This window comes from Cervus elaphus, chromosome 14, assembly GCF_910594005.1.
Source record: "Cervus elaphus chromosome 14, mCerEla1.1, whole genome shotgun sequence".
Taxonomy (NCBI): Eukaryota; Metazoa; Chordata; class Mammalia; order Artiodactyla; family Cervidae; genus Cervus; species Cervus elaphus.
Window position 1 is genome coordinate 52,584,240 of NC_057828.1, and position 12,481 is coordinate 52,596,720.

A 12,481-nucleotide genomic window follows, 5' to 3' on the forward strand; every position below is an offset into this window, starting at 1 on the left:
GTGAATCAGTAATTAAAAAAAAAAATAATAATCTCCTGACAAAGGACAGTCCTGGACCTGAGAGCTACGCTGGTGAATTCTACCAAACATTTAAAGAAGAACTAACACCAATCTTCCTTTTCCAAAAAACTTAAGAGGAAGGAACACTTCCTAACTTATTCCAGAAGGTGGATTTACCCTAATGCTAGAGTCAGACAAAGACACTACAAGAAAAAGAAGACAGAAAACCAACATACCTTATGAAAAATCCTCAACAAAATACTAGCAAACCAAATCCAGCAGCATATTAAAAGAACTATACACCATGACCAAGTCAGATTTACTCTTGGAATAAAAAGACGAACAATCAAAGCGACAAACCACATTAATAGAACAAAGGGGAAAAAAACGATCATTTCAATTGATGCAGAAAGGGCATTTGACAAAGCTGAAAATCCTTTCATGATAAAAATATTCAACAAACTAGGAACAGCAGGTACCTGATCTGGTTTTTTCTCATACTACCAATTCTGACACCATCTACCTGCAGGCAGTGGCAGATCCCCTACATTAAGAGCTCAATTCTACAAGACTGCCCTCCAACCCAACTACAGACACCAACCGCCAGTCCAGGCTGATGCCTGGGCTTCTGACCCACAGGATCAGTTCAATTCAGTCGCTCAGTTGTGTCCAACTCTTTGCGACCCCATGGACTGCAGCACGCCAGGTTTCTCTGTCCATCACAAACTCCCAGAGCTTGCTCAAACTCATGTCCATCGAGTTGGTGATGCCATCCAACCATCTCATCCTCTGTCGTCCCTTTCTCCTCCTGCCTTCAATCTTTCCCAGCACTGGGGTCTTTTCCAATGAGTCAGTTCTTCGCATCAGGTGGCCAAAGTATTGGAGCTTCAGCATCAGTCCTTCCAATGAATACTCAGGACTTATTTCCTTTAGGATTGACTGGTTTGATCTCCTTGCAGTCCAAGCGCCTCTCAAGAGTCTTCACTACAGTTGACAAGCATCAATTCTTCGGTGCTCAGCTTTCTTTACGGTCTAACTCTCACATACATACATGACAACTGGAAAAACCATACCTTTGACAAGATGAACCTTTGTCAGCAAAGCAACATCTCTGCTTTTTAATATGCTGTCTAGGTCTGACCCACAGGCTACAGGCTCACAACCCCCTCCTCAATTCGATTAATTTGCTAGAGCAGAGCACAGAACTCAGATTATTCAGGAATAGCCAGAAGCAAGATGCACCAGGGAGGTGCGAGGCTCTCCTGGAGTCACTCCCCACAAATCTCCATGTATTCACTGACTGGAGAGCCTCGGTACCCCATCCTTTTGGGGTTTTATGGAGGCTTCATCACAGAGGCACGATAGATTAAATCACTGGCCACCAGAGATTAGTTCAACCTGCCCCCTGCCTCTCCCTGGAGGTCAGGTTCCAACCCTCTAATCTCTGGGTGTTTCCAGTGACCAGCCCCATCCTCAGGCTATCAAGGGCCCTACCCAGAATCAACTGCTAATGAATGACAAGACACACCTATCACTCAAGAGATTCCAAGGGTTTCAGGAGCTCCCTGCCATAAACCAGGGAGGAGGACCATAAACACTTCTTATACCACAGGAGGAAACCACCTCAACACAAGAAATACTATACACAAAAAAAAACCCATAGAAATACCACACTCAATGGAAAAAGGCTGAAAGCTTTTCCTCCAAGAACAAGACAGGGATGCCCAGTATCATCATTTCTATTCAACAAAGTACTAGAAGTTCTAACCAGAGCAATTAGGCAAGAAAAAGAGATAAAAAGCAATAGCAACTGAAAAGTAAAATTATCTCTCTCCACATATAACATAGAAAACCCTAAAATTCCAAACAATGTTAGAACTAATAAACGAATTCACCAAAACAGCTTAACAGCTTGTCACAACTAGAGAAAAGCCCATGCAGCAATGAAGAGCCAGCATAGCCAAAAATAAAATTATTTTTAAAAAAGAATAAAATACTTAACAATATTATCTAACAAGGAGGTGACAGACTTGTACACTGAAAACTGTTAAGACAGTGCTGAAAGAAATTAAATGACATAAACAAGCAGAAAGAGATATCATGTCTATGGACCAGAAGATTTAATATTGTTGAGACATCAATAAAGTGTTAGTCGCTCAGTCATGTCCAACTCTTTGTGACCTCATGGACTATAACCTGCCAGGCTCCTTTTTCCATGGGATTCTCTAGGCAAGAATACTGGAGTGGGTTGCCATTTCCTCCTCCAGAGGATCTTCCCCACTCAGAGATCAAACCAGGGTCTCCTGCATTGCAGGTGGATTCTTTACAGTCTGAGCCAAGGAAGTCCCAATACTACTCACAGTAATCTAAAGAGTCAGTGTACTCCCTACCAAAATCCCATTTTTTTTTTTTTTTTTTTTGCATAAAAACATCCTAAAATTCATATGGTATCACAAGGGATCCAGAACAGCCAAAACAATCTTGAAAAAGAACAAAGCTGGAAGACACACACTCTCTGGTTTCAAATATTACTGCAAAGCTACAGTGATCTAAACTGTGGTGCTGCATACAGACAAGACATACGGACCAATGGGCCAGAACAGAGAGCCCAGAAATAAACCCTCACAAGTTTGGTCAAATGATTTCCAACAAGGGTGCCAGGACCATTCAATGGGGAAAGGACAGTCTTCTCAAGAAATGATGCTGGGAAAACTGGACCTACACATGGAACAGAACAAAGCCAGAGCTTTATCTAACATCATGTGCAAAAGTCAACTCAAAATGTACCAAAGACCCTAAGAAGAAAACAAAGGACCAAAGCCTCCCCACAGGGGATTTAGCAATGATTTCCTCACAAGGAAAGCTGTGAGAAACCTAGACAGCATATTAAAAAACAGAGACATCACTTTACTGACCAAGGTCCATATAGTCAAAGCTCTGGTTTTCCAGTAGTCATGCATGGATGTGAGAGTTGGACCATAAAGAAGGCTGAGCACCAAAGAATTGATACTTTTGAACTGTGGTGTTGGAGAAGACTCTTTAGAGTCCCTTGGACAGCAAGGAGATCAAATCAGTCAAAACTCAAGGAAATCAACCCCAAATGTTCATTGGAAGGACTGAAGCTAAAGCTCCAATACTTTGGCCATCTGATGCAAAGAACTGACTCATTAGAAAAGACCCTGATGCTGGGAAAGATTGAGGGCAGGAGAAGAAGGGGGCAAAAGAGAATGAGATGGTTGGATAGCATCACAGATTCAAGGGACATGAGTTTGAGCAAACTCTGGGAGATAGTGAAGGACAGGGAAGCCTGGTGTGCCTCAGTCTATGGGATTACAGAGTCCAACACAACTTATCGACTGAACAACAACAAAACATGCAACAAAAGAAGAACAAATTGGAGTTCATGAAAATTTTATAATTTTGTCACCACAAACGAAGTAAGGAAGAAACCTCAGAACATGAGAAAATACTTGCAAATTGTGTATCTGATATGCTGAGTAGGTAGAGAACTTCTAAAACTCAACAACAAAACAACCCAGTTCAAAGTGGGCAAAAAACTTGAGTAGACATTTCTCCAAAGAAATGGCCAACAAGAACTAAAAAGATGCTGAATATCACTGACCATCAGAAAAACAAAAATCAAAACCACAATGAGATACCACCTAACATCCATCAGGAAGGGTACCATCAACAAAACAGAAAACAACAAGCACTGGGGAGGAACTATGCTGGTGGGCCAGTGGCTAAACCTTCACGACCCCAACGCAGGAGGCCCAGATTCCATCTCCCGTCAGGGAACTGGATCCCACATGCCACAGCAAAGGGTTTGCACACCCCAACTATAACAAGAAATCCCATGTTGCACAAGGAAGGTCTCAAGGGCAGCAACGAAGATTCCACACAGCCCAGAGAGGCCAGTGTCAGAAACAGGATGAGCACTGGTGAAAACAGGGGGCAAGGAGAGCCACTGTCTGCACTGCTGGCGGGATGGAAGGCGGTGCTGCCACCACAGACAACAGTACAGCAGCTGCTCAAAAAATTACAAACAGAACCAGCACCACTGTTGTTCAGTCACTAAGTCATGTCCGACTCTTTGCGACCCCGTGGAGAGCACGCCAGGCTTCCCTGTCCTTCACCATCTCCTGGAGTTTGCTCAAACTCATGTCCATTGAGTCAGCGATGCCATCCAACCATTTCATCCCCTAACCTAGCAATTCCATTTGCATATATATACCCAAAAGAACTGAGAGCAGAGTCTCAAGGAGATATTTGCACACCTGTGTTCACAGTTATTCAGAGTAGCTAAAACACGAAGTAACCCAGGTGTCCATGATCAGATGACAGATAAACAGACTGCAGTCTGTCCATACAACAGAATATGTCTCAGCATTAAAAAGTGAGGAGAATCTGACACCTGCTCCAGCACAAATAAACCCTGAGGACATGATGCTGAATGAAACAAGCCAGACACAAAAGAAAAAAATCCTATATGTTCCCACTTCTAGGAGGTCCCTGGAGTCAAAATCATAGAAACAGAGAGTGGGAGGGTGGGGGCCAAGGGCTGGGAGTGGGGTGGGGAGTGCGTGTTTCATGGGGACAGAGCTTCGGTTTGGGAAGATGAGAAAGTTCTGGAGATGATATTGGGGATGGCTGCACAACAATGTGAATTTAATTAATATCAACAAACTCTATATTTAAAAAGTTAAGATGGTGAATTTACTTTAAGTGTACTTCATCATTGTACTAAAAGTTGGAAGAAAAAAGGAATGAAGTTCTGATACATGTTACAACATGGATGAACTTCAGAAATATCACACTCAGTGAAAAAGGCCATCACAAAAGACCACATATCGTACATTCCGTTTCACGCAATGTCTACACCAGGTGACTCCGTAGAGATGGCGCAGTCTGCTGGCCATCAGGGGGTGCAGAGAAGAGATGTGACTGCTCGTGGGCTCAAGCTTTTCTTCCCGAATGCATTTCAGAAGCAGGCAGAGGTGGTGGACTTACTAAATGCCACCGAATTTGTTCAAAGTGGTTAAAATAGTTAAGTTTTATGTTAGGTGTGCTTTACAGTTTTTTAAAAACTCGAGAGAACCAATTAAATTCAGGCTGTGGACGTGCACAGAAGGGGCTTTGCTGCCAGGAACACAGGCCTGGCAGGTGTGACGTGGCCCTTCCGGCCAATGTGCCCAGGCACCCCCGCAGCTGCATCTCTGCAGCATGTCCTCCAGCCACGGCTTGTCACACCGTCAGCCCTCCGCATGGGGTCCTGATCCGGATCGTGACTGCCATTGATCCCACCAGCCTGACCCTTCTCACTGGCCACGACCTTGGCAGTGAACACAGATGCAGGTGCTAGAATCACACCCGTAGCTGGGCCATGATGGGACCAGTGGGAGTCGTCCTGACTGCCCGAGGGGACCAGGGTGGGCCATCCTGACTGCCCAAGGGCAGCATCACAACGGAGCCGGATGAGCAGAATGCGGAGGAGATGCCAATTCTCACTCTCTGTCCACTTTCCTCTCTGCCCAACCCCCCCCCACCCCATCCTCCACAGTACTGCTGGAATGTTCCAACAACACCGAGGGGCCTGGAGCCTCGGAGCCGCCCCGGGTGAGCATCTCAAGGAGCTGCTGGCGAGCAGAGACGGCACCACATTCCCCGAATACCCACACAGGGACATGGCCCTGACCACACGTTATCCCATGTCAAGCTCCAGCAGAGACCCCGTGACCCCACGTCACCAGGGTGCTTGAGTGCAGCTCCCACTGCCATCCCCTATGTGAGACCCCAGATGGGGCAGCGTCCACATGAGTGAGGATCAAGCCAGGAGGGCACCAATGTGGGGACAGAAAGGGCAGACTTGAGCCCTCAGGCAGCACATCCAGGGCCCTGAGCTAAGCCAACGGCTGGCTCCTGCCTCGGGGATGCTGAGACGCAGAGGTGTCCCGGGCCAGCTCTGGCTGCTGGAGACGGCTCTGGGCAGACAGTGAGCCAGCCTGTCACTGTGGCTGAGAGTCGCCCACAGAGCACAGTGGAAAGGACCTCTTCTCCAACAGGAACATCGCTCTCATTTTACCTTTCCGTGTGTCTGAAAACACAGGTGAGCTCTCCCAAGTGTGATGCTGCCCCTTCCAGGAGACATGGGCACCCGGGCAGGAGTCCAGGCAGGGGCAGCCACACGGGGATGAGGACCCCGAAACCCCCGTGCAGCCCACCCATCTCTGAGTCCCCCACGAACAGGCTCCTCTCTGGCCACTCACCCCACCCCCCAAGGTCCTGCTTTGACCACATCCTTGCAGGTTCAAGTATACTCACAGCAAAACTGCACATGCACATAGGTGCCTCCCATCAGCCCCTCCCACTCTGGCTGGAAAGTCTCACCTGCAGAACTGGTTATCGCCCCCCACCCCCACTTCTCAGGGCGACTCCCAGGCCTCAGAATCTCTAGGCCCCCTCCCCCTGCCGCCTCTAGCTTTATTTACCATAGTCTGACACCAGCTGGGACCTGGGGCTCCTCACATTGCCCCCCCAAAACTGCCCCTCACGTCCACCCCCACGACCTACCACTGGGGCAGCACCTCCTGCCAAGCCCTGGGCTGCTCCGGCCTCTTCAGGCTGCCTGCTCCCCTCCTGCCAGGATTCCACAAATCAAGAATCCAGCCTGCTGGTTTCCAGCCTTGCTGGTTTCCCAGCCTTGCTGGTACTCCTTCAGGGTCCCCTGTTCTCCTCGTGGGACCCTGGGCCAGCCCTGTTCACCGGCCACTCCGACCCTCGGTCTCAACGACCCCCAAACCTCTCTTTAGCCCTGATTTCTCCTCTAAATCCAGGACTCACACACACATGGGCCCACTGAATATCTCTGGGTGCACACAAACTCAGCCTGGCCTCTGCTGGAATCTGCTCCCACCCTTGCGGCACTGCTGCACCCAGAGCCCACCTAGGACCCCTGCCGGGAAAGGGGCTGAGCTAACTCCCCCAGCACCATGGCATGCTCTCAGCCCCATGCCAGGGGCCAAGCACAGTCCTGTAAGCTTCTCTGTGCTCCAGTCAGTAGAGACTGCCCTGAAGGACAAGGTGGACCAAACTGCCCAGGGTCAGGGGCCTCTGGGGTGTGGTCAGAAGCTCTTCTCTGACCCACTGCCCCTGGGATCTCACCTTCAACCCACAGACCCTCCACGAAGGAGAATGGGGCCAGTATGAGTGGGGACAGACACACGGGAGCCGCATCCAGCCATCCCAGCCAGGGTCCTGCCTCCTGGGGAGGTCAGGGTGTTTCCGGATGTTTTCTCATGGCACCAATGACCAAGCCAACAACCTGTCCAATGGTGGCACTGGTGCCTGAACACGCTCAGCCAAGGGCAGGGGCACCAGTGAGAACCCCTTCTGAGGCCACACCAGCTACCCACTCTGCCCTCACACACTTCACGAGGAGCACTGAGCCCCAAGCCACCGGGCTCCCATCCTCCCCTCCCTGGCATAACAGACACCTCAACCCACAACCAGAACATGCATCATAGGAGGACAGTACTCACTGTCTTCACCGGGACAGGGCATGCCTGGCTCCTTGGGGATGCTCGGGAAAACTGCATGCAGAGAAAGCCAGAGAGAGAGTGAAGGTCAGTGACCACCGTGGCCTTACAAGGAGCCCTGCACTGAGTCTGACTGCCCATGGAGCCCCATGGCCTGCTCTTGCCAGATGATTATTAAGGCAAAACCTTGGAAACCCTGCACATGGACAGGCAGTGAGGGCTGACCACCAGAACCCAGGCTTCCGTGTCCAGTGAGAGGACACCTTACTGACTCCTAGCAAGTAAGAGCGGTTTTTATCTGGGATAATGAGACCTAAGAGCAAAAAATAAAACCAAATTGCTTCCTGTTCCACATTCTCAAATCCTCTGCATCCTAAGATCTTAAACTGTGATCTGTGTGGCTTCTGGTCTGACAAAGTGCCCAAGTGCCCACCCCCACCCCCAGACCACCCACTGGCCAGCACTGACCGTGAAGGGTGAGCCCTTCGTCCTTGTGTTGACAGGACAGGCGGAAGGCCTCCTCCAGCTCCATCTGGGAGGACACAGTGCAGGGGTCACCTAGGCGGACAAGAGACACAGCTGAGGCCACTGCAGGCCCAAGGCAAAGGGGTTCACGGTGGTGGGCACCCAACTTTGGAAGGGCAAAGTGTTGCTGCTGGTGACCAGCCGCCCAGGGCAGAGTTGGCCGGTCCCAGAGTGAGTCACCCCCCAACCCAAAGGCCCAAGTCAGAACCAACGAGCCCCAGAATGGCAATGAAGTCACCCACAGCTCCACATAGGGAGCTGAGCTGGGCAGGTTTCCTGGCCTGGGAGAGAATGAGCACCATTCCTATCCAGTCCTAGACCAGAAGGAAGGACTCCTTGTCTACTGAGGCTGGACAGGAGCACAGATGCTTGGACAGCCACAGCCAGGACAATGTGGCCTGGCTTCAGCGGGAAGGGGCGTGGCCAGAGGTCTGCCTGCCCCCACCCTCCTCCACTCCCATGTCCAGGCTGAGAGCTGGTGGGCAGGCTCTCCTTAACTGTCTTCCAAACCTTCCACCATCTCAGACGTGTGTCTGGCTACAGGAGAGGAGGGAGGGAAAGGAAAAGAGAGGTGGACCCTAGGGCGCTGGCCACCCTCCCCTCCCCACTTCCCTGAGAAACCACAGCTCAGCTAGCAAATCACCCACCAGAAAAACCCAGAACATGAGGAAGGGGGTCAGGAAGGTCAGGACCCACGCAAGGTGGGGGGACTCCTGCAGCCTCTTCCTGGGGCCCAGCACCAGAGCTGGCCTTGTGAGAGGACAGCCACCCCCAAAGGACCCTCACCCCCACCCCCCCTAGTTGCTCCGTGACCTGCCACAGCCTCTTCCCTGGAAACAGGAAGCTAGTTAATTTGAATCAGCATAATCCCAGGACTGTCCACCTCCCCAGGGAAGGGGCCGTGCCCAGGTTTAGAGGGACACTGCCCGACCACCACACCCCCCAGGCCCACCTTCACTGTCCACCCACTTAAGGGTGAGCGGGTGGCCTGGGTGCAGCCGGCACATCTCCCGCACCTCTGCGCAGAGCTCGTCGAAGGTGGTGGCAGAGTCCAGGCTGGTGATGAGGAGGTCCCTGGGCAGAGAGGACACACAGGTTTCACCAGGGAGCACGTTTAAGTCACATGAAATACTGATGATCAACTAACCAAGTTGCTGATCAAATACAGGAAGCTATGTTGTCCCCAAGGGTATGACAGCTCCCCCCCAACCCTGGAACCACTGCCCACAGGCCATGTGAATTACACCATAAGTACCCTGCAGAAACACCCATCCCGGCACCTGAACATGCCTCCGAGGGGCAGAGGGACAGGGTAAGAGGCAGTCACCCAGGAGGGGTGGGTGCAACTGGACACAGAAGGTTCAGTTCAAGCCCACAGGCCTCATTACATCGTCCCAATACCTCGATGGTGCCAACAGGGCCACACAGTATCCAGGGTGTGGGATCTTTGAGAAGTGGGAAGTGGTGGGGGGTATGGGGAGGGCGAATAACTTATTACCCCAGTGCCACAGCCTCTTGAAACCCTGGAGAGACCATTCGACAATTGCCTTTGGTAGGGCCACAACATAATTCCAGACCCAGTTTTTTGGGAAAACCAAGTCCCAGAATGCCACTGCCTTTTATCTTTTCATCCACACTTGGGATAAAATCTGGATGGCTGAAGACAACCCAGGGATTCATGGTTAGCCTTTGAGAACGGCCTTTAGAGGTAAGGCAAGTCAGCACCAGGGAACACTCGACTCCCTAGGACAGGGAGGGAGGGATGTTCAGACCCCCCCATGCACTGTCCCCACATCACCTACCACCCAAAGCAAGGCTGGTGCTGACATGGGTAAACGTATGTCTGCTGAGACTCTGGGCAGGAATCACACAGGATACACTGAAGTTAGGGGGAAGTTTACCCACATCTGACACCACAAGGGTGGGAGCCTCTGAAAAAAGTTTTGAAACACCCCCAACAAGAGAAACACAGGGTCCACTTAGCATTAACACCACTGGCTTCTGAATTCCATCAAACGTGTGTTGACAGAGCCTCTCGGTCCACCAGGTAACAGACCCAGGGCCACCAAGATCCAAGATCCATCTGCTGGGTGCCCATGGCAGCCCGTGTCCAACCCATGGCCTACTCCCGAGGGGGTGGGGAGACACAGTTGGAACCCACCCCATCTGCTCAGACCCTCAGCGCCCACCCCAGGGCCCCAAGCTCACCACAGCCTGTGGCATCTTGGCAATTGGGGTGACTGAGGCATAGAGGGGTCTCACAGCTCATCAGTGGGGGCCCCAGAGACCAAGCCCTCCCATGCCCACCACATCTCCCAGACCTCGTACCTGTGCCACCCGGCACACCCATCAGTCCTCCTGCCACGGGGAGCTCTGGAACTGAGTTTGCCACCCCATCGCCTGATCTGTCCCTGCCCCATGACCCTCCCCCACAGTTCCACCCCCAGGTGGCAGCTCGTCCCCCTGCCCTGTGCTTCAGGGCCTAGGGGTCAGGAGAATGGCTCCCCAGAGGTTTGGAGGCAACCGACACCAGGTCGGACCCCTGGGCTCTGAGCTCATCACCCAGTGACAGCACTTTAGCTCTTCCCTCCACCGCACAACCTGAGCACAGCAGGGAAAGGTTGTCCCACTCCCTGACCAGATCTCTGACCACCACCCCGAGCATCACCCCAAACCGGAATCAGGCAGCCTCCTGAGCAAACAGCTCAGACAGAGCCCTGGGCAGGGGCAGCACCCATGGGGCCACCCAAGCCTCACATGCAGCCCAACCTTTGAGTTCTGGAAACCAGGCTTGAGCTGGAGAGAAGAAGATCCAGCCAGGGTGTTTCTGTGATCTCAGAAAACCAGGCAGAGCAGGGTCTCCAAACTCAGCACACATCACCCGGAAACCCCCCAAAACACAGGACACCCCTGAGACTCCAGTGACCACACCCTCCAAAGGCCCCATTCGCAAGGGGGTGACCCTGATCTCAAGCTTCCGGAGGGCATGGGAAGGAGAAGGGACGGGAAAGGGCAATCGCAGAAGCCATTCTGGGGGGGGGGGGGCCCCTAAAGACCCCTATTTTTAACAGTAGCTTCTCCAGTGTATCTGATCCTCAGCTCCTGGCCTGGGTGCTTAAACAGAACCTCCCTCCATGGGCCACAGGGCAGGGACAAAATTTCACTTGGACCTCGGGGTTTGGATAAGTGAGCGAGGATTCTGGTGGACACTTTCTGGAGCCTGCGTCAGATCTACCGTCCCTGAGGACTAAGTTTCCCAACCCAGGCCCCTCCCCAGGTGACAGTGTACAGCCTTTAGGAAAAGCACTGGGAAGAGAGAGGAGCTCAGACAGGGATGGGACAGTCAGCCTGGGGCAGAAAAGAGAAAGGTGGACGCAGAAGGAGGGAGGAGGCATAAACAGGTGGGAGCCTCAGTGGGGTGGAAAGAAGAGGAACAAAGAGGGGGAGGGGAGGAAAGGAGGGGGCTGGGGAGGAGAGAGGAAGGGGCGCAGGTTGGAAGGGGAAGAAGAGGGAAGAGTGTAAGGTGTGGCCTCATCTCCAGGAAACCAGACTCAACAGGTCACATTTCCCAAGGTAACCAAAGCGCTCTCCAGGGGCCCAAGCTTGGGGCGGATGGGGAGGGGTGGCTAAACAGGCTGCTCGGCCAGCACTCCCAGAGCACTGCCGGGACACCGGCCGAGTCCACCTCCACCTCCCCTCCCCTCCCCTCCCCGGGCGCAGACTGGAACTGGTCCCTGGGTGGAGGGCTGGGGGTCTGGTTCCCACCTGCCCTCTGCCTCTCCGGGTGTGGACTTCCTCTGGCTAAGGATCGGCTCTGATTTTCACAGTCAGTCACTAGTTGCTCAATCCCACGGTTCCGGACAGGAAAGAGGACTGTCTGATGTGTGACTGCCACCCCTCCCTCTCGGACAAGCGGAGGCCTGAGGCCGGGACCCAGCTGACACCTTACCAGCTTCAGACTGCAGTCCACCTTGACAGGCCAGAAGATACGACCCCTCAACCTCTTCAGGTGGGATGGCCAGTCATCCCCCCCAACAAATTCTTATTCTCTAGGGTACCGCCACCAATTCCCCTCCCACCACCCCATCCCACCCCACCCCCACGCTCCCAAGGTGGTCAGGTTGAGGACAGCAGAGAGGGCAGGCACAACCTGACCTACACCCCAAATAAAGTGTGCTCTCCAGGTCAAGAGCTGGGGTTCCCCAGGCCCTACAGCCCAACCACCAAGTACAACTGCAGGTGGCGTTCAGCTTCCCCACCCCCCAACCCCGCAGAGGTGACCCTAGGGGCAGCCGCCGGATTTGGGGGCTCTTGGAGACCAACAGGAGCAGAAAGCTGCAACAGCCAAATAGCCTCATTCTCCTCCAGTCTCTGCGTGCACACCGCGGCACAGCGCTGCCGGCTGCAGCCTCCTCCATCCC

The 12,481-nt window shown here is 52.5% G+C and overlaps 1 protein-coding gene across 1 annotated transcript in view; it reads right to left on the minus strand.

Moving 5' to 3' along the window:
- Positions 1-12,481, minus strand: part of PRKCZ (protein kinase C zeta) — a 98,102-nt gene that overhangs the window by 84,655 nt on the left and 966 nt on the right. Inside the window, exons 2-4 of the mRNA XM_043923577.1 lie at positions 9,013-9,134; positions 8,004-8,093; positions 7,539-7,589 (exon numbers count right to left, since the gene is read on the minus strand). Of these exons, the coding sequence (XP_043779512.1) occupies positions 7,539-7,589; positions 8,004-8,093; positions 9,013-9,134 (263 nt within the window). The remainder of the gene's footprint in view (positions 1-7,538; positions 7,590-8,003; positions 8,094-9,012; positions 9,135-12,481) is intronic.